The sequence below is a fragment of the Fusarium solani genome (genome assembly GCF_023522795.1).
Source record: "Fusarium solani strain SB1 chromosome Unknown bctg00000007, whole genome shotgun sequence".
Lineage (NCBI taxonomy): Eukaryota > Fungi > Ascomycota > Sordariomycetes > Hypocreales > Nectriaceae > Fusarium > Fusarium solani.
This window is the reverse complement of record NW_027072150.1, coordinates 877,958-897,549: the sequence shown is the minus strand read 5'-3', so window position 1 is coordinate 897,549 and position 19,592 is coordinate 877,958. Positions and strand designations below refer to the sequence as shown.

At 49.2% G+C, this 19,592-nt stretch overlaps 9 protein-coding genes across 9 annotated transcripts; 4 read left to right on the top strand and 5 right to left on the bottom strand.

Annotated features, from left to right (window-relative positions):
- Nucleotides 1–1,136: 1,136 nt before the first annotated feature.
- On the top strand, nt 1,137–1,754 carry MRS44_011129 (uncharacterized protein; the record flags this gene model as incomplete). The annotated part of the gene is made up of 3 exons (XM_065619613.1): nt 1,137–1,391; nt 1,450–1,569; nt 1,620–1,754. 3 exons carry the CDS (start codon nt 1,137–1,139, stop codon nt 1,752–1,754), a joined length of 510 nt encoding a protein of 169 aa, XP_065475685.1.
- Nucleotides 1,755–2,206: 452 nt separating this feature from the next.
- On the bottom strand, nt 2,207–3,296 carry MRS44_011128 (uncharacterized protein; the record flags this gene model as incomplete). Its single annotated transcript, XM_046283987.2, has 2 exons — nt 2,207–2,803; nt 2,859–3,296. 2 exons carry the CDS (start codon nt 3,294–3,296, stop codon nt 2,207–2,209), a joined length of 1,035 nt encoding a protein of 344 aa, XP_046135172.2.
- Nucleotides 3,297–4,046: 750 nt separating this feature from the next.
- On the bottom strand, nt 4,047–4,873 carry MRS44_011127 (uncharacterized protein; the record flags this gene model as incomplete). Its single annotated transcript, XM_065619612.1, has 2 exons — nt 4,047–4,217; nt 4,286–4,873. The coding sequence occupies 2 exons, from the start codon at nt 4,871–4,873 to the stop codon at nt 4,047–4,049; spliced, it is 759 nt and encodes a 252-aa protein (XP_065475684.1).
- Nucleotides 4,874–6,046: 1,173 nt separating this feature from the next.
- MRS44_011126 (uncharacterized protein) lies at nt 6,047–7,120 on the bottom strand (the record flags this gene model as incomplete). Its single annotated transcript, XM_046275776.2, has 1 exon — nt 6,047–7,120. The coding sequence occupies one exon, from the start codon at nt 7,118–7,120 to the stop codon at nt 6,047–6,049; it is 1,074 nt and encodes a 357-aa protein (XP_046135173.1).
- Nucleotides 7,121–7,769: 649 nt separating this feature from the next.
- Nucleotides 7,770–10,345, bottom strand: MRS44_011125 (uncharacterized protein; the record flags this gene model as incomplete). The annotated part of the gene is made up of 8 exons (XM_065619611.1): nt 7,770–8,000; nt 8,055–8,397; nt 8,448–8,537; nt 8,588–8,674; nt 8,802–8,843; nt 8,896–9,038; nt 9,095–9,179; nt 9,780–10,345. 8 exons carry the CDS (start codon nt 10,343–10,345, stop codon nt 7,770–7,772), a joined length of 1,587 nt encoding a protein of 528 aa, XP_065475683.1.
- A 2,127-nt stretch (nt 10,346–12,472) lies between these two features.
- On the top strand, nt 12,473–13,803 carry MRS44_011124 (uncharacterized protein; the record flags this gene model as incomplete). The annotated part of the gene is made up of 3 exons (XM_046281009.2): nt 12,473–12,782; nt 12,832–13,377; nt 13,439–13,803. The coding sequence occupies 3 exons, from the start codon at nt 12,473–12,475 to the stop codon at nt 13,801–13,803; spliced, it is 1,221 nt and encodes a 406-aa protein (XP_046135175.2).
- Nucleotides 13,804–14,052: 249 nt separating this feature from the next.
- MRS44_011123 (uncharacterized protein) lies at nt 14,053–14,553 on the bottom strand (the record flags this gene model as incomplete). The annotated part of the gene is made up of 1 exon (XM_046270750.2): nt 14,053–14,553. The coding sequence occupies one exon, from the start codon at nt 14,551–14,553 to the stop codon at nt 14,053–14,055; it is 501 nt and encodes a 166-aa protein (XP_046135176.2).
- A 1,017-nt stretch (nt 14,554–15,570) lies between these two features.
- On the top strand, nt 15,571–16,592 carry MRS44_011122 (uncharacterized protein; the record flags this gene model as incomplete). The annotated part of the gene is made up of 3 exons (XM_046273705.2): nt 15,571–15,987; nt 16,047–16,473; nt 16,522–16,592. 3 exons carry the CDS (start codon nt 15,571–15,573, stop codon nt 16,590–16,592), a joined length of 915 nt encoding a protein of 304 aa, XP_046135177.2.
- A 1,026-nt stretch (nt 16,593–17,618) lies between these two features.
- MRS44_011121 (uncharacterized protein) lies at nt 17,619–19,232 on the top strand (the record flags this gene model as incomplete). Its single annotated transcript, XM_065619610.1, has 3 exons — nt 17,619–17,631; nt 17,697–18,268; nt 18,333–19,232. 3 exons carry the CDS (start codon nt 17,619–17,621, stop codon nt 19,230–19,232), a joined length of 1,485 nt encoding a protein of 494 aa, XP_065475682.1.
- Nucleotides 19,233–19,592: the final 360 nt, after the last annotated feature.

Below are 19,592 nucleotides of genomic sequence, written 5' to 3'. Positions count from 1 at the left end.
TTTTATATATATTTAATTTAAGATAAGAAATATCTTAAAGATAAGTTATAATAATATTATATTACTTATAGCGCTATTTATATTAATAAAAATATAAATCTTATAATTAAAAAAAAAAAAAAATTATTTTTTTATTTTTTATTTTATTTATATAATAAAAACTTTAATACTTTTCTTAAAGATCTTAATCTTAATATTAGCCTAATTAATATTTTAATACTTAGAGGCGCTAATTTTATAACTTTAAATAGTCTTAATTAGGCTTTTAAATTATTATTAAAGGTTATAAAGATTATTAACTTCTTAAGACTTATAAGATTATTTTATTACCTTAAGAAATATTTATTTAAGCTTAAAATAATTAATATAAAAATAAAAATATTATATCTTATTAATTAAATTAATATTAAGATTTTTATATTAATAAAGGGTTATAATAATATCTTTAATCTTAGCTTTAAAAATAAGAAATCTAAACCTTTTTATTTATATAATAAAAGCTATAATAGCCTTATCTTCTTTATCTATAAAGACTTATAATCTATTAACTTAATAAGGCATAGATCTAGTCTTTAGCCTTCTTATAATCCTCTAAGATAGAGGTAAAAGAGGATCTAAGGTAATAGGCATTAATAGCATAAAGTAAGAGAGGTTAAGTTATATTAGTAGAGGTATTATAATAAAGGCCCTAGGTATACCGCGCATATAATACTATAATTTCTTAAGTAGCCTTAAGATTTATATTACTTAGTATAATAAAGATAAATAAAAGAGAGGTATTTTTTATTAGTTAATATTATAAAAAATAGCTAAAATAAGTAATAATTATATATAAATAAGGATATTACTAAGTATAGGGTTTATATTATAATTTTATAGCTATATTATAATTTTATGGCTAACCTAGCTTACTAGGTTAGCTCGCCTGGGGCGATAGCCCCATATGAGCCAACGGGTATCGTTTGAATACTCTGACAGTCTGTTGAAAGCGCATTGGTCAATTTGCCCGCAATCGCCCACCTGGTTGAATTCATTCAGATAGTCGGAAAGTCTATCTGCAGTTCACTCATTGGTGCATTATATAGCAACGAACCTGGAATAGAACTGCGTAATAGTAGGATGTAAATATTATAAATATGCCTGAAGTTCGCCTAGGCTCAATGCTCCATCTCTTGAGAACTAGATCCCAAAGACAGTCTATCACGATACCTACTCAGGAAGAACAACAGAACCTTGCCGTCGTCACCGAGTACTTTAACGAGTACTGGAACAAGGCCAATCCCGAGATTGTCGACAAGTTGTGTGTAGACGACTTTGTCATCAACTATCCCATGCATGGTCCTCGCTATGGCAAGAAGGCTACCAAGGAGATGATGCGAGGATTGAAGGAGGTGAGCCGTTTTCACTATGATGTCGTTGTAACCGAGATTTCTCTGCTGAATATCACAGGCTTTCCCAGACATTTCGTTCCGTGTCTACCGGCATCCTCTCATCGCAAGCGGGCCCTACGTTGTTGGGCGATGGATTGGTGGTGGGACACACACCGGTGTTGCCATTAGCGATTTGGCGGTTGGTTCCCTGGACCGTGCTAACACCGACAAGAAGATTACTTTTCCGAGATTACTATCTTCACCCTGAGGGACGGCAAGATTGTTGATGAGACGGCTGAGGAAGGCACTTTGACTGCGCTGCAGCAGCTTGGACTTGTTGCACAGCCTAACCCCAGTAAGGAGATCAAGTATCTTCATGAGTGATGGGTTGTGGATGAAACAGTTTGGCGGGAGATTGACATGCATGTATTGCAAATTGAACTGAAAGTGTCTTGTTTTTGATAAACGTGTTCAGCATGAATAGTGCGTGTACTTGTGGGAGGCAACTCAATATGAGAGTCTGAATGCAGTCAGGGACGGGTCTAACGTCATACTCATATTTCGTTCAAATATCCAAAGGCAGAATTTATAATGGAACTAAAAAGAAGCAAATGATACAGCATATGACTTCGGAGGTCTCCCAAAGCCATGGGGGACTGTCCCAACCATTATCACGCCCGTGAAGCAACAAACCAGTCGGAACAAGCTAGAACTCCAGCAGCCTTGAAAACAAACCCCCCCTCCCTGTTCAAATCACACCTTTTGTCATTTCGACCCCACAGCTATGTGCAGGTAGACGACACGCCAGTCTCGTAAGGGTAATAGTAAGCATCCTCTCACAGGCGCCCGCTTCTCTGTTCGATCTCGCTCATCTCAGACTTGATAGCCTGGATATCAGCCTCAGCCTTCTCCAGTTCCTGGCGGAGCTGCTTCGTCGACTTGGGCGTGACCTCAGGATCTGCCTTCTTTCCCCACCACGTTGAGAACAGCCAAGAAGATTTCTGCTCCTCAGTTGAGTCCGCAACTTGTCTCCGCTTAGCTGGAACATCGGGAATGACCCCAGAGACCTCGAGCTTGCGCTTGTTCGAGGTAGTAGTGGGGGGAATAGCGGTAGCAGGAGGTAACATGTACGAAGCCAAGGGATGCCTGGACTGGCTAGGTTTGTGCACGTTAGCTAAAGATGCAGCATCAGCGTTCTGAGGCACTGGCGGTGGACTCTTGAACAATGATTTAGCATTTCGCAAACCGCTGGGGCTGGTCCATTGGCCCAGTCGATTATTTGGCCGCTTCGAACGTGTCAGGGTTTTCATTTTCTGAATGAACTCGACGCGACGTTGGGCGGGATCAATGCCCGCGCAACAAGAATAGCCCCTGACAAGCGCAGTGATATTGGAAATGGCAATAATGCCGGTATCATCGTGCTGTTGGCATTCCTACACAGTTCACGTTAGTGGAGGCGGGGGCATGTCATCGTTGTTCAGGACAAACCTTTTCAAAGAAATTGAGCTTTTCGTCAATGTTGCCATGATCGAGATGCGCTTCAAGCCAGCGCACCAAAAGGTGCCTGATACGGATGGGATGACTGGATGTGTCGGAGCTCTTGGGGTCTAGATAAGCCGCCTCCATGTCGATGAGGTCCACATGGACAACGACCCAGTGCTCCAGCATGATGATAAAGACAACATGCCGATGCAATTGCAGGTTCACGACAGGGGGCATAGAACCTCCCTCGCCAACGATGAAAAAGATCCAGCTCTCGGGCCTCTCGTAGAAGCACAGACACGAGAAGATGTCTGTCCTTGAAAGCGTTTCAGCCCCTCTACATAGATGCTTGAGAGTAGAGCTCCATGGCCTTGGCACGTCTTCAATTAGGGCCTTGGCCGCGTTTCTGGGTTGGGTCTTTCTGGCTTGCCCAAAACCGGCCATACTTTTGAAGATAGTTGGGTAGTGAAGTTTGGAGTGTGTTGAAGATGCCTTGTTCCTTGAAGGTAGTGAGATGATGAGAAAAATGAAGAACAAGAGTGATGGAGAAAATCTCATGGAGGGAATCAGTATTTAGAAGCAAGTGGTCAAAAAGCGTGGCTTTGTTCATGTGATATTCGGGAAACAAAGGAAGTTCGAGGCCTTGGTCTGGAACAAGGAGACTTGGACTTCTCAAAGACATTCTTTGAAGTCACAACTCTCGGACGGCCGACTTGACTAATCTTGACCATGGAGTCATTTCTATTCTTGCATACTGTTTCTGGCCGACTTTGTCTTTGTCTCGATCCTCCTCGCGTTTTGAAGCCAACCTAGAGCTCTGATACTGCCAAGTAGCTTTCCCATAGACTCAACAAAGCTCGATATGCGTGCCATTGCCCGAGATACTCTGACTTTGTTCTTAGACCTCCTTTGTAATCTACTTCCCACTGTACCTAGGTAGCTAGGCACGATGGGTTGCCTTGCGTTCAGTCCGATGACTGGTTGCATCAAGACACCTTGTTTTCCAGTGCCTCCATGGACCTGCCTCTGCTGTGAGAGAAGATGTCATCATATGCCGGCGACTACGGCCTTGTCAGTGCAGCCAGCCACACGACCATGTCTGGGAAAGTACGCAAGTCAGTTGTTTAACTGATAATCTGCATTGTATACAAATCCAATTCCATGCCGTGATTGTAACTCGCCACTGGTTTCCTTTCAGCCTCCGGCTTCCTTGTAGAAAGAGAAGTATGTGCTGTCCGTAGGCAAGGCCTTCGGAGACCCGTCTTCGTCCCGCACTATCTGCGCCTTTGAGCTGGGCCGGAGCGTGTCGTGTGTAGTGCCCATTAATGATAGTATTGTAGGGCGACGGAAGACTTGTTTGTCTAACTATCGACGACGTAGTTTGACGAAAAAAGTGAGAATCCCAGTTGCATGTGTTTTTGCCAGGCTCAAACCCGAACAGATGTCTCACGACTCGCCTTGACATAATTTTTTCGCATGCTCAAGGAGGCCTTTTGGGTAGTCTTCTGGCAAACCTGGCGACTCGCATTCACAGCAATCGCAGTTTTCTTCGTGATCCGGGAGGTCTTGTTGGGGGTCTGGCGACTCGCATTTGGTGGCTCTTGAAGTCGTGGGAGTTTCATCTGCAACCTCTGAAGCGCGTGATCAGTATGGAGAAGGTTCGGGAGAAAGGCAGATAGTTTACCGGTGTCCTCCTGATCTTCTTGAATGTCTTGTGCCATGTAACCATCACTGTCGGTGGCCATCAAGGCTTCGAATTTGAGCTGCATTTGCTTCCAAGCAGAGTCGGGGTCAGCCGCGAACGACTTTACCCACTCGTCGAATTCGATGTGCTCCTCGTCTTCGGTCGAATCTTCGGAAAAGTCTCTGGCCTTCTCGTCCGCTGCATCTTGGGTCTTGGCTTCTTCCTGGACCGTAGATTCAATCTTTTCCGTCACTGGACGCTCGGCCGTTGGGCACTCGCTAGCCTGGTTGTTCGTGTTGGGCTCCGGCCGCAGCGGGCTGGCGTCAGCGTCGGGCATTCTGAGGGCAAAATAAAGAAAATATGGTATTGAGAACCAAGGTACTCCTGATGAGATACTCAATGGCTAGGTAGGATGTAATCTAGTGGTGTGTTTATGTTGAAGCGCATGGATGCAAAGAGCAGAAACATTACGCGGGAATGGCGATGTAATTGTGTCATGTGGTGAGCCATTAAATCATGTTCCAGAAGGAACGATGTGCTTGACCGTCGGCCCGATAGGTGCCACCGAGGAGGAACGGTTGTTGTGTTGAGTGAGGGCATCGCAACCAGCGAGGTTTGTTGCCTAAAATGCCAGCCCTAGTGCCACGCTATCAAAGACTATGGATATCAGCATTCGCTTTAATGGCGAAGAATGCACAGGTTTTATCTGAACTCCAAAGAAAATGCCTTGGTGTCTGGTCTTCTTAGAGATGGATGATTTTAGGTGATGCATCTCTTTGCTTGTGGCTTGCCCGAGTCTACTAGTGAGATGGCCTCTCACCCGACGTTTGATGGCCTAGAGATCTCATTTCACGATTGATATTCTTCAGACATGCCGTATATTGCCCGGAGACAGTGAATGTTCTCCCCTAGAAGATGTGAAATACTGCTTAGGGCTTCCCTGAATATCTGCCACACCCATGGACGCTTAGCACACGTGTTGAGCACAAGAGAGTGCGAGCTCATTCATTCCCACGTGGTACACCGCCTCTGTGTACCGTCTGTGGAGGCATACAGCAATTCAAGTGCGAATTGCGACATCCCGTTTGCTACGGACTATCGCCCATTCAAGTCGTTGTCCGATCACTTGCTCTCAGGGTGTCTTTGTGACAGACCAGGGTTCTAAGGCGCACCAATAGCCAGGTTGCCCCCACCATCAGCAACTGTAACCCACCTGCATACCTAGCGAGCTGTGTTTCATAATATCCACCAAGCAGATGCCTGTCCTGGTTTTAGCCACGCTACACACGAGTGACGGGCCGAGCCAAGATGCCAGAGTGGGAGGTCGGTATGTCGGGGTAAAGACCACCGAGGTCATGCGAGTCCCGGACGACGATCACAATATTTCCTATTTTGGGGGCACTTGTTGACGAGACATCTCGATATATACTAGCTCGGCATCTAGAAATGACACTATGTACAAGCCTGATGTCCTTTGCCTGCCGCAGAGGTGAATCCCCCACAAGTCCGCTTAAGCATTGCAGACATTCTTGGCGGCATTGCCAGTGATGCCCCAGAAAATGTTCTCGGCACAAGGAGACTCCCGAACAGAGGTGTTGTCAATCTTGGCCTTGACGTAGATACCGCTGTTGTTGGGGAACTCGCTCCGAGCAGCAACGCGCACCTCTCCTCCACCGTTGATGGTTCCGTCCCGGATAGCAAAGTTGTAGCAGTTCTCAATCAGGACAGCGTTGTTTCCGTTGTTGGCGAGATCAATCTGCTTGATCTCGGCAGCACCGGACATGGAGACACAGAAGATACCGCGGCCGCCACCTCGAGAGTAAACCTTGTCGATGAAGACGTTGGTCTTGGTATACTGGCCGTCGGGGAGTTGTCCATTGTTGTTGGCAAAGCGAAGAGTAGCGTAGCCGGTTCCCGTGCCGACGTTGTTGCCCTCAACGTAGCCGACCCAGGCGTTGGTGGTCTTCTGAAGGAGCAGACCGCACTCGCCACAATCGCGGGCAATGACGGAGTTGATGTTCAGGCCGTCAATGTTCCAGGTTTCAACGGCGTGACTGCCGGCGCCGGTAACGGTGATGGTGTCCATCTTGACGTTGGAGTTGGCAGCTAGATCGCGGTCGAAACGGATGCCGATACCGCCACTGAGGTTCATGGTGATCTGGCCTAGGTTCAGGTTCTTGGTGCCTGAGAAGCGAAGACCAAAGTAGGGGTTTCCGGTCATCTTGAGGTAAGGGATTTTGACGTCATTCTGGTTGGTGACTTCGATGGCACCACGGCCGGACCTGTTGGAGACGTTGATGGTGCCGCAGACCTCAAACGTCTTGCCGCTGGTGATGGTGAGAGTAGAGGCGCCGATGCTGCCCGAGGCGGAAACGACAACACGCTGACCGCTGCTAATGCGGTCCAGGGCCGTCTGAATGGCAAGACGATAGTCGGATCCAGAGTAGACGTTGGATCCGCCGACCTTGGCGGTATAGGTGCCAGAGCCAGTGACGGTAGCCTGGGGGCTGCCGTCACCACAGGCAGCGTTGACAGCACTGGCAAAAGCCAGCACCGCCGTAGCGATGGAAGACAGATGAACCATGATTTTGCCTTGACCGAGCTGATACTCAAAGATAGAGTTGAGAGCAAAGACTGAGCAGTTCCCTCTACCCCGACAACACGAGCGACATCCGTCCCTTTTATGCCCCCATGGTATTGTGTTTTAAGGTGTCATTATAAGCTTCCTACTAGTCCCTGTTCGCAACAGGGGTCCTCCCAGAATCCTCCAACCGGAGCCGAGAGAACCATCTCTCAAATGGTCAAGGACCGGCGGTGTGGGAGGATTTGCGGCCCACAAGAGGGTGACGGAATGACCTTCTCCGAGTGGTGCCCCCAAGGTACCCGTTCCACCTATCGGCAATAGAGTCGTTGTTAGACTTAAAATGCCGCGGACGCTGAATGCGGGAGGTGGAAGCGTTGGCGATGTTACTGCCGCTGGGTTATGCCGGCTTGGCCAAGTCCGGGGTGCAGAATCTGGTCTGCTTTTAGTCTTTGCATCGTCTTAGACAACGTGATTGAGACTTTAGGAGGAAGCGTGTGAGTGCATGTCAGGCTCTTTGGTAACAATGGAAGCAAAATCAGCTCATATCCGGATCGTCCGGGGCCTGTCAATTTTGTTGTTTCATGTTGACAAGCTTATTTCAACGATGGCGAGACGCCATCACCAAAGACGGTTAGGCCGAATATCGAGGCTATTCGGGCTTTTTACCCCAGACCACCTTCATGCGGAAATAGGCGTGAATCTTGCTGTTCCGCATTTCACGCCGCAGCCTCGCAGCGTAGACAGATACCTCTTCTCTCGACCAACCCTCCGAAGTAGCCATATACAGGACATAACCCTCGGTATCCTGCTCCAGAGTGGCCCGTGAGAATCGACCCATTTCTTTCAAGTTTGAGTCCTTTGGCCAGTCTCCAAGAGGAACCTATGCCATGAAGTTAGTAAGACTTTCCAGTATTGGAATGGGTAAAAAGCCTACCTTGATGTTGAACTCTTGAATGTCGACGAACCCAGCGGCTTCCATCTCCTTTCGCTGCTCCTCATCGTCCACCAGAGTAAATGAACGGCCGATTTTGAGACCACCCTGAACAAAAAGCTTCCCCCATTGAGACATAGCCGTCTTATCAGTAACAGTTCCGTCGTCACTTTCTAGCCATGGTGCTGATTCTAGACTCTCAATGTATCCTCCTGGCTTGCAGCATCTGAACGCTTCACGAAACAAGGCCCTCCAGTCGATAATGCTGCCTGTCAAATATCGCATGTGCACGTAGTCGAGAGAATTGGGCGAAAAGGTCCATTCTTGCGTGCAATCATCGATGTGACTAGCGAATATGAGCAATTGCGAGCACGAGACGCTCCGGACTGTGCGTACAACTCCAAGTTTGGCGGCACCCAGCCGGGCTGGATAGGTGATATGTCAGTACCAATCACCTTGCATCCAGGATGCTCATCTGCAAACTCACTGTGACAAAAGACGTTAACTTACGGCTTCGCGGGTGGGGGAGCACTCACATAGCCCAGATACCTGTCCCAGTGCCGATGTCAACTGCTCTCTGGGTTGAACCGGTTAGCAATGGAGCAGCAGGAGGTAAAGGCTGGCTAAGCTAACTTCTATGTCCTTTTTCAGCGGTGCTAGATGCAACTTGTCGCCAATAGCTAGAGTCAGAAGATGATGGCTTGCTGTGTCAGCGTCACTCGTTTCAATATTGAAAAAGCCCCGACTCACTTGATATCCATAGACTCGTTCTGCTGCTCATCGTTAGAACCCCTTCAATCATATTAGTCGCACACTGCGAGGGCAATTATTTAGGCGATAGTACCAGTACTGTGCGTTCCCTCTTTCGCTGTGATACGTCCGGCCGTGGATAGTTCGATACTGGAGAACACTATCGCTTATCGATGTGGTTGACTCAGCCAACTCGTCATCATCTTGACTAGAGTCTCTGTCTTCGGTGTTGGCAGCCTGTGAGAGGTTAGTACATGAGACCTGCATGAACTCAAGGGTTTCGCAGTACAAACCGGGCGCTGGCCAGTAACGGCAGCAGCCGGCTCAGTTACGCCGGCAGCTTCGGTTTCGGCTGGTCCAGGGGCAGGAATAGCTCTGCTAGACATGATTCAAGATAAGATAGCGGTAATAGAAGTGAAAGAAAGTATTTCGTCCTTGCGAGGGGAAGAAAGGAGGGGTTGAGAATGGCATGACAGCTTTCATGCACACCCTTGATGGTTGCAGCGCTCCGATCATTTGTCCGTCTTGTGTCCCCCACCAAATTGCTGATCACATACGGAAACGTAATTGAGGTTTTCAAGATTTCGAGACATCAGCAAGTTTAGAGGGGGTAGTCACTTCTCTGCAAGGCGATGCGATCACGTACTGTCACCGGGTGGATGAGGCCATGTCTACTAACCGATCACCAATGATAGTTAAAAGGAAAGACTTGGGTTGGTGAATTGTTCATATTGAATACTGTAATCGAATTATATCTAGCACAACGATCCACTAGACTACAGGCCGCCTTTGTTACCAGGAAGTGAGAACATAACGGCGCGAGGGCGTGATCCCATGAATTGTTCTGGATACGCATGGGAATAAAGAATAAACAGGTGGGGCACAAAAGAAATAAAGAAAAAGGAATGACGAAATGTCTTGGAAGATGTTCCATCCTAGGCTCCTCATCTTTGGAGCAGCCTTAGCTCACCGACGGACGAACAGGAAAACACAGACGATGCATCGTCGTCTTCATTGGTGGTCGCCATGCTGTTCTCACGATTCAAGAAACCAAGACGATATAGGAACAGGTCCTGGCGATTATCAACGACTCGAAGGGCTGCTGCTTCCTGGAGAAGGAACGGAGGCAGGGCTTGGAGCCAATGGCAAAGTTCGTTCTTGAACCAAGACCTGAACCGTCTAGACCTGAAAGACTTCTGGGGCCAATCGCCGACCTCCTCATCTGGGGGCATCAGCTGGGCAAGCGCCCGAAGTCTGTACCAGCCATCCTCAACCGTGTCCAAAAGATGGAATCTGTCTCCATGTTCTCGGAAGTGAAGAAGCACCCGTTGAGCACGGCGAGAGCGATTTCTCGCTGAGACGAATTCTGATGGATGACAGCTCGTTCCACCGAAGCGCTGTAGCAACTCAATATGAAGTTGATAGTACATCTGGTGGAAATACCTGCGGCTGACTGCAGCGGAACGTTCTGCGAAATCTTCCACTGTGATAGGTATTCCTTCTCCGCCATCAACGTGGGGGATAACCGTGAACAGCGAACCCATGGTGAAAAGTGTAGAGAATTTTCAAGACTATCCTCTGGCTAGGCTACCCAGTGGAACGGCTGTGACGGAGGAGATTGGACGATAAGAACCCATTCTCCACGGCTGTATTTATCTTTCATCTTTATCATTTACTGAAATGGAGTTCTGGTCATGTATGTGGGACAAAGCCGCAAACAAGTTGCTAATACAGGAGACTATAGGTTGAACACAGGCACTTCCTCATGATCCCCAGCTTTGGGCCTCAGTTCTTAGCGATGATAAAAGAAAACATGGAAGAACAAAGGCTAGGCTTCAGACGAGCAGCTTGATCAAACGTGAGCATCATGCACGTAGTGACTAGCTAGAACAAAGAGTTCATTCAGTCTGAGACACCTCGGAAAATATGGCAAACCGCATACTTGTAGTTATAGATCGAGAAAAAGACAGAACAAACGGTGGGTTCAGCCTTGATCGAAGGGGAAACAATCCATCCAACTTGAACAATTTTATATCTCGGGCAGAGACATGGGAATCACACTAGGACCACCGTATTGTGAAACTACGCATGAACCCTCCCCCCAGATCAGTAAGGGCTTGTACACCTGTCATCAACGACATGCGCTCATCACCTGGGCACTTCGTAACACGAACTTATGCGTGACAAGCCTCATGTGTCCACGGACCAGATACCAGTCTCCCCGTTTGCTTAACCTTTCCACGATGTGGAGCTCTTCGAAAAAGCTTCTTTCGGCTCTGGGTTCAAACCAGCGGCTTGGCTCACCCTCGATGTGTCCACTGGCATTATTTTGCTGATTAAATGATGGTAGTCGCCACCTGAACACGCAGGTTGTTTGAGTCCTGGACTTGTGACTGCGTTTGCGCGAAAGGTCGGGATCTGATCCTCTGGGCTAAACTACTGTGCATCATGATATCGACCTGAACCGCACAGGTTCCATGATCTTGCATACCCTTCTCGGCCGAGCACTGCCACCAACGCCCAACGAGCATAATTCAGTATTCGGCGCCGAGGAAGGATGCAATAACAGCCTCATTTGAGATTCGGCCGAAACCATACGAGGTGATGACCTGTTTTATGCCTTTGGATACAGGGAGAAAAGCTTCTGTCAGCAGGGGAGCTTGTTGGGATGTCTTGAATTGCCGTTTGGAGAGCAGTTGGGATGGTCGCGAAACTTGTTCAGCATGGTTTGAGTTTCCGACCCAGGGAGGCTGTGTTCGCGGGATTAAAGCCGCCGAGAGTGTTTCCCAGAGGTTATGTGGCTCTAGCATGGACGTTCCCAACTCACCGAGAGATGTTCTAGTGTACTTCAGATCAGATAAAGTATTTATCACAGTCTAACCGTAACCTCTCGGGAAAGGCCTGGAGGTGAGACCCACTGTGGGAGCTACTGTACTAGCTGATTGCATTCGAAAATGACATAGACATGGCGAGTAAAAGGGAATGACGTTGCCATGATCATGTATCTCGGCTTGATATCAATAATACTTCCCACCAATTTGCCATAGACCGCTTCTTCGATGCTGCATGCTGCGAGAACAATGCTCGGCATATATCATGACGATATATGGCTATTTGGAGTTGGCGAAACGATTGGTCTCGGCTCGGTTAACTCAGTGTTTATACGTTATGGGTTGCAAGCCCAAGCAGCCCCTGTCACCATGGCTGCCGCCCAAATATTCACCATCAGCTCAAGCAGCGCCAAGATACTCTTCATTACCCAACTAACGCCGCCTTATCTTTTGTAGCAGGTGGTGATGTTGACATACTGCAGGAGACGTCAAGGCCACCTACGCAGACAGAAATACGGAGTAAGAGAGATAGGAGTTGTTTTCATTGGTTTCCGTGGGACAACTCAATCTTGCTAGAACAAGGGCAAGCCCTCGCATGAAGAGCCATGCAGATACACAGGAAAGGAATAAATCTGGTCGGTCAAGTCCGCCGACTTTCACAAGCAATCGACGACTGGAGATTTCGCGATATACCATTGACAGATAAATCCCCTCTTACCACGGTGTCCTTGTCGTTCCCGAAGCTGAAGAGATATCTCATCTTGACGGCATCACTGCCACCGCATGAGAGCATCACTTCACTTGATCGAATCCTCATCTTCGCATCTGTGAGACGCAAACATGCAGCTCAAACTCCTGGTCCTGGCCGCCCTACAGGGCTTCGCCGCTTCGCAGAGCACCGTCTTCAGCTCACAGGTCTGCGTGACTTCGTCTGGGCGAGTCTCTGTTAGCCCAATCCGTCGTACCACCATCACCCAGACTACTGGCTTGACCCTTCGGACCACCGTCTGCCCACCGCCTCGCACTACTACCAGAACTGTTACACCACCTTTTGTCACTGCCACGTCTACGGTGAGCGTCACGGCGTTCAGTACCGTTACTACCGTTCAGGTTACTAGTACTTCCACGAACTTCGTGACCGGCGACCCCGGTAAGCTTCCCATGGCTCGCATCATTCACCATCTTGCTAACCATATTAGTTACCGTCTTCAACACCGTTACCGTGACGAGCACCGCCACAACCGGTAGTACCTCAACTGTCACTGAGACCACCACTCCGATAGTGACGCAGCCAGCACCGGCAGGCTTCACCCCTCTCTCTGAGGAGCCAGATTACGTTGCCAAGAAGAAGAAGAAGCGTTCCCTCGCAGGACGCATCCCACTCCTGAAGCGAGCTCCATGCACAAAGAGAAAGTCCAGCTCCGGCTCCAGCCCCGACTCCAGCTCCAACTCGACTCTCAACCCCATCCGAATCGCCCGGAGATGGTATGCCCAGTCTGTCAGATGCGTAAAGATTATCGAGACAGTGAGGGTCAGCACCGTCGTGCCATCGACCTGCGTTCGGACCAGGTCTACCACCGTCACGCTTGCCACCAGCACCTCGACTGATATCACGACCGCCACTGCGTTTGTCACTACCACAGTTACGGTTCCAACTGCCACTGGTGTTACTGTCACCGTCAGCCCCACCGTCACAGCCCAAACTACCGTAACCTCGACGGCGACCACTACTACCACTGCTACTAGTATGACATCCTCATCTCTATCTTTGGTACTTGAATAGCTAGCTGACCATTCTTACTCTAGCCACGGTAACGGAGACCGCCCCAGCCCAGACTGTCTACGCTGCATGTGGCGCAAGCAACCAGGTCTCATCCGCCAACGGCGGCCACCAGTTTTCGGCGATCAACGTCAACTCTGGTGGTTCCCAGAACCAGGTCTTCAGCAGGACTGCCAACTCGGCTTACGACTGCTGCGTGAGCTGCCTGCAAACCACCAACTGCGTCTTCTCATACTACGACAACGCCGGCGGTTGCGAGGTCGTTGTTGGGCAGACATGCAATCAACAGGATGCCATGGGAACTTCCTTTGAGACATCCCAGGATGGTGGCTTGAACTACGTTCTCAGTAACGGACCTTGCGGCCGTGTCGCTAATGGTGGTGACCAATGATCTAGTTCACGTCGCCACGATAACTGGTCGAGACTGGCTAAATTGACTCGTCGTTTGGACATCGTGTACTAGATCAAGATTGATGTAGCTACATACTCTAGAAAGAACATGGAGCAGATGCAATAGCTAATTGACAGAAACACACACTGTCCCAATCAAGTCTGCACCTGCGCAGCACATTCTCCTAACTACCCCCCACGTGACGAAGATAGATATCCCGTTTCAAGTTCTGATCCATGCGCTTTGCGGTTATACACCCCAGGCAGCAAGTTTCTCCTGTCCCTTATCCGTAAACAACAGCTTGCCAGTCATAAATCCAACACCGTAAATAAGAGGGTACCGGCAATGCCACCACCAAAAGTGTTCATGCGCCCCAAACCAGCCAAATACAAGATCCAGATTATAGCAGAGGTCATTGCAGGCGCCCAATACGAGCAAGCTCATGATGGCGCAAAAGTGGACAGCCTTGCTTCCGTAATGCTTATCGACAATGAACGCATTGACAAGCCCGCCCATGGCTCCCCCCATGCCGAGAGGGCAGAAGAAGATAGTCCACATGAGCCTGGGAAACATGTCTTTGAAGCCTGAGAAGACAAAGATGCTGATGATGAGCATCGTCACCTCGAATATGAATGAGTTGAGCCAGAAGAGGAAGAAGGGACGGATGTAGAGGGTACGACGCTTTTCAGCCACCTCCTTTGTCTCCTCTGAGGTGATGAGGACTTGATACTGTTGGGTTTGAGTCGACATGATGTCAATGATGTTTGAGATTCTGAAGTGTTTGGTTTGACGTTCGATGATGGAAGGGATGACTGGTGGGTGAGAAGACACCCTCCAAGTCGGAACAGACGTGTTATATAGAGGCTGTATGAATATGAGTATGTCATTGCAACCCCGTGGGGAAGAAGCACAGTGTAGACCGATCCGGGGAATACGGAGAAGCTGAAGACGGGGTTTCTCCCGAACCTCGGCGGCCCCACTTCTTGCCGGAAGACCGAGCCTTATAGTAACCTCTAATACGGACAATTGAACGGTAACAGTCGGTGCATTCAGACTATCGCCGGGCATATTATGAAATAATACCGCACTGGTGTCGTACGGCATGTGAGTTGGCCCTGGCATCCAATTGAGCGGTCAACTTCTACCGAGTTGCCGGCTTGCAGGCGTCATGAGTAGGAGGCTTGGGGTGAATGATTGCATAAAGAGAGGCCACAGAAATATATTGACGAGCTAGGTCTCGCACTCTATCCAAGTACGCATTTGTGTCCCCGGTTCATAACTAGCTCGATCAACTGTTTAAGGGACGGAACATATAACACAGTCGTGTCGATAGGAAAGGATGACCAGCATCGCGGGTATTGTGCGATAGATCCCCTCCACACTCCATTAAACGTCTTACAATATTGGTGATCTTTCGTATAGAAACCACCGCTAGCCCTGACATTTGCGCCACGCCGAGGTTTCCGGTAGAACGACAGTAACTATTCTTCACCGGCTGCTGTGCCCGCCCTCCTTGACGGCTTAACATCACTGCCGCAGAGTGACGACTATCCTCATTGATGGAACGCAGAGAACTACATCTCAAAGTCCGTCGGAGTTTTCGAGATGCGGGGAATGGTGGTGTTGACGATCACTTGGTCCATTGCCCGATGCGGAGACCTTGGGGACGTTGATATAAGCCAGCATCGTATGCCCCCTTAGTAAATGTGTTGGTCGTCAAATTCGATCAGAGAATCTCTGCTATCGAGAACAGAAATATTAGTCAACATGCCACGGTACACCAGCCCATTTGATGGAGCCCAGCTCTTCTATCGCGATTTTGTTCCAGCAAAGAACCCTCCCCCTTTCAACGTTACTGACGGCGCAGAAGTAGGCGGGAAGCCTGCTCTAGTCTTCCTCCATCAATGGCCTCTGTCATCTCGGATGTATGACCCGTTGCTTGTCAGCCTTTGTGAAAGTCATCGATTCCGCTGCATCGCCGTTGACAGGCGAGGCTTCGGTCAGAGCGATTGGTCTGGACCAGAGCGCAAGGGGGACATTGATTATAGTGTGCTGGCTCGAGATGTTGTCGGGTTGCTGGAAAAGATCAAACCGGGGCCTTTCGTTTTCATCGCCGCAAGTATGGGCACTGGAGAGACTGTGCTTGCACATGGTCCCAGTGAATATGTCAGATCTAACTGCAAGGTATGTTGGACTCCTCAGCACTTGACCTCATGTTGGCGTTCGTTTAATGACAGGTGCAGGGCTACATCTGGATTAGCACTTCTCTCCCTCTGCCCGTCGCCTCGCCGAACTTCCCAGATGGTCCACCTAGAGCGCTATGGGATCATGTCCTCGGCTCACTTAGGACTCACCGATCGCAATTCGTTTCGAGCAACTTCCGCGGCCCACTGGGAGTCGGAGCAGCCGGCGAGGTATCAGACAAGGACATTGAGATGTTTGAGCGGATCTTTGACGCCGCAGACGCTCTAGCCATTGAGCGAGCGGCCCAGATATTTACCTCCGAAGACCTCACGCAAGAGCTAGCCGAGTTCGGCAAGGCCAAATCTGGTGAGCTGTTGCTGATTCATGGAGGTGCCGACGGAGGAGTCCCCCTGGCCGCGAGCGCACATCGGATCCAGAAACTCATCCCGGATGCAAGATTGACTGTCTACGATGACGGTGGTCATGGTGAGTATGTTGACTCTGGTTAAAGGGATACGCTGCTAACACGCTTAGTGCTTGTCCTGTCGCATGCTGAAAGGCTGCTGAAAGATATACTAGCCTTTGTCTGCGAACAAAAACCTTAGTTCTACGTCTTTTCACATCATTAATCAGGATCCTAGGCCCTTTATCCGGCTTTAGTCCTTTTGGTAGTCTGTTGGTGCAATAATAATGACACTTTCTTGCCTCCAGTTTGCCATGAGATCATTAACAAACGACAACAACACAACGCAGTCAAATTGAACCGTTTCTCAGATGAAGAATTTAGATTGAGGGATAAAGGAATAAATGAATGTGATTTTTACCTTCTGTTACGTTACGTTTGTGTCCATTTAAGACTCAAAACTCAAACCACTAGTTCGTTTGACCAACCTTGCCTAACGGATCATGATCCTCCGGGCTAGATGGAGGAATCGGCTACCCTACACCGACGAAACCGGGAAGCGCGGAAGAGGTGGGGCCGAGTGCCGGAGCAGCCAAGCATCTGCTGCAATCTCGCCAGCAGATATCGCCACTGCTGGCTTTGTTAGATAACGCCAGTTGATAAGTGTGTATTTTTTCCTTGAGGCCGATGACTTCTTTGGTGACTAATGAGGAGGAATAAGAAGCGGAATTCCTTTGAGGCCGTCGTCTCTCCATTACCCCCGTGGTGTGGGACCAGCCACTTCTTTAGCCACTGATTGGTTAACCCAATCATCTCGGGATGGATGCCGATTGTATCATGCAGTGAGCTTGAGCAACACAATCGGGATTATGCGGTTGGCTGGGTTCGATTTCTGGCCAACCTAAAGATATGAAGTGACTGTCAAGTGAGCACTGAGGGGTGATGCTGCTTGGCAGGCCAAACATGCTAGTTTATGCCCCCAAATGGTCTAGTTAGATCGTCGCCTGGTCGAATCATGGATGCAGCTCGCTCATCTAAGGCCCCAGAGGCTTGAACAACGAGCCGGCGGGCACATTTTCTTTGCGGGGATGGTTGCCTCCATTGTGTTCGCCCAAAGGTGCAACGACAGTATCTATATCACATTAATTTCACTTGTTTCCACAGAATGTCAGATCCAGCATCTTACAATTGATACTATCCACTTTTTCCCTTTAGACTTGCGCGTATTATGGCCCCATCGTGTATGTCTCGGAATCCACAGCCGGTTCTGCGGCCTCAACGCCGACACTAACATCTTGGCCAATAGCCCTCAAGCAGCAGATCAAAGACAGATTGTGTCTCACAGCTGGCTTACCTTCGGCTCATCCGACCTCATCTGCATGGCAAGAGCCGCCTGCCTCAGTCGCCACCACCCAGTCCAAGACTCTTTCGCCAGAAACAGACATCGCCATCATCGGCTCTGGCATTACCGGTACCAGTGTTGCCCACACCTTGCTCAACCACCCCCAAGCTTCCAACCTGCGAGTGACCATCTTGGAGGCTCGCAATGCTTGCAGTGGGGCTACGGGCCGAAATGGAGGCCATCTCATCTCGGACACTTGTGGCCATTTTGAGCACTTAGTTGGTTCTTTGGGCACTGAAGAAGCCGTCAAAATCCTACGATTTTCCGAGGCCAACATTAAAGAGCTCAAGACTTTGATCGACCAGCTGGATGAACAGGAAAAAGACGCAGTGGAATTCCGTGAAGTCATTGCTAGTAGCACACTCACGGATAGGCCGATCGTGGACAGCCTCAGACGTTCTTTGACTCTATTGCAGGAGGCAGTAAACAAGACGGCACTGGGGTATAGACTGGTGGAAGATGGAGAGATCATCCATGTAAGTGATCTGGCTGGAAAGATGCCAGGCAGTGGAGATAGAAGCTAATACGATCTGTGTCCAGAACAAGTACAAGTACCGCGATGGGCTTGTTGTTTTTGAGCAAGAGGGAGCCGGTGCTCTATGGCCCTACCGACTCATCACAATTCTCCAGAAACATCTGCTGGATACTCATGCGGGTCGCTTCAGCCTAGAGACCAACACCCCCGTTGTTTCGATTTCCCATGACGAGAACGTATCTCAAAATGAGCCTGGGTATGTGCTACAGACGCCCAGAGGCACCATTCGAGCACGCAAGATCATTCATTGCACCAACGGATATTCTTCCCATTTGTTACCGAGCCTAACGGGAAGCCTTTATCCCCTCAGAGGAACGGTTTCGGTCCAAGACCCCGGACACTCGTTCCCCAGACTCGGTGATAAATATTCGTGGACCAAGATTCACACTGGCGGGTACAATCCGGAAACTAGATGTTTTACCACAGGGCTTTATTACGCTCAACAGAACGTAAAGACTGGAGAAATCGTTATTGGAGGGGAGAGTCAAGAGATTGAAAACCTCCTCACCAGCGATGACTCCCAGGTCGCAGCTTCAGCCCGAAACCACATTTCCTCGATCGTTCCAAAGATCTTCCTCGACACAGATCATGCCAAGACGAAGAAGGTCTGGTCTGGAATTATGGGGTTCACTGCAGATAATCTACCAATGATCGGAAACCTGAGCCGTACAACAACAGGGCGGACAGGCACCGACGAGTGGATTGCAGCAGGCTTCAACGGCCATGGTATGGATAAGTGCTGGCTGAGTGGGCAAGCGGTGGCAAGGATGGCGGTTGGGGAGGACGTGCCGTCTTGGTTGCCGGAATCGTTCCTCGTCAGTGAGGAGAGATTGAAGGCGTGCACACCAGATGTTGCTGCTGATGGAATGATGAGCCTGTTTACCGATGAGTCGTCGAAGTTGTAAGTGGCTACTTGAATAGCTTAAGTAGCCTTGGCTGTTACTGTTCTCTCCGTAGGTGCCGTTTTATACAATCAATGATAGGATTTATGATGCAGCTTTTCAAGGAGCGAACGTGAAGAAGCAGTACTAGTAGCTTGACGAGCCAGTGGCCCAGACTTGGGGAATAAACGTGCTGCCCTTGAATTCTATCAATACCTAGCGACCCATACCACAGATGTGTAATCGTCTCTAATGGCCGAGGCAAGTGGATCAGATCAACCACCCTTCAACTCTTCCCCGCCTCGAAAGCAAGTGGCACTAGCTAATCGGACAACGGGAGATCTTGGCTCGTCCCAAATGCAACCCTAACCCCGCAGAGCCGGC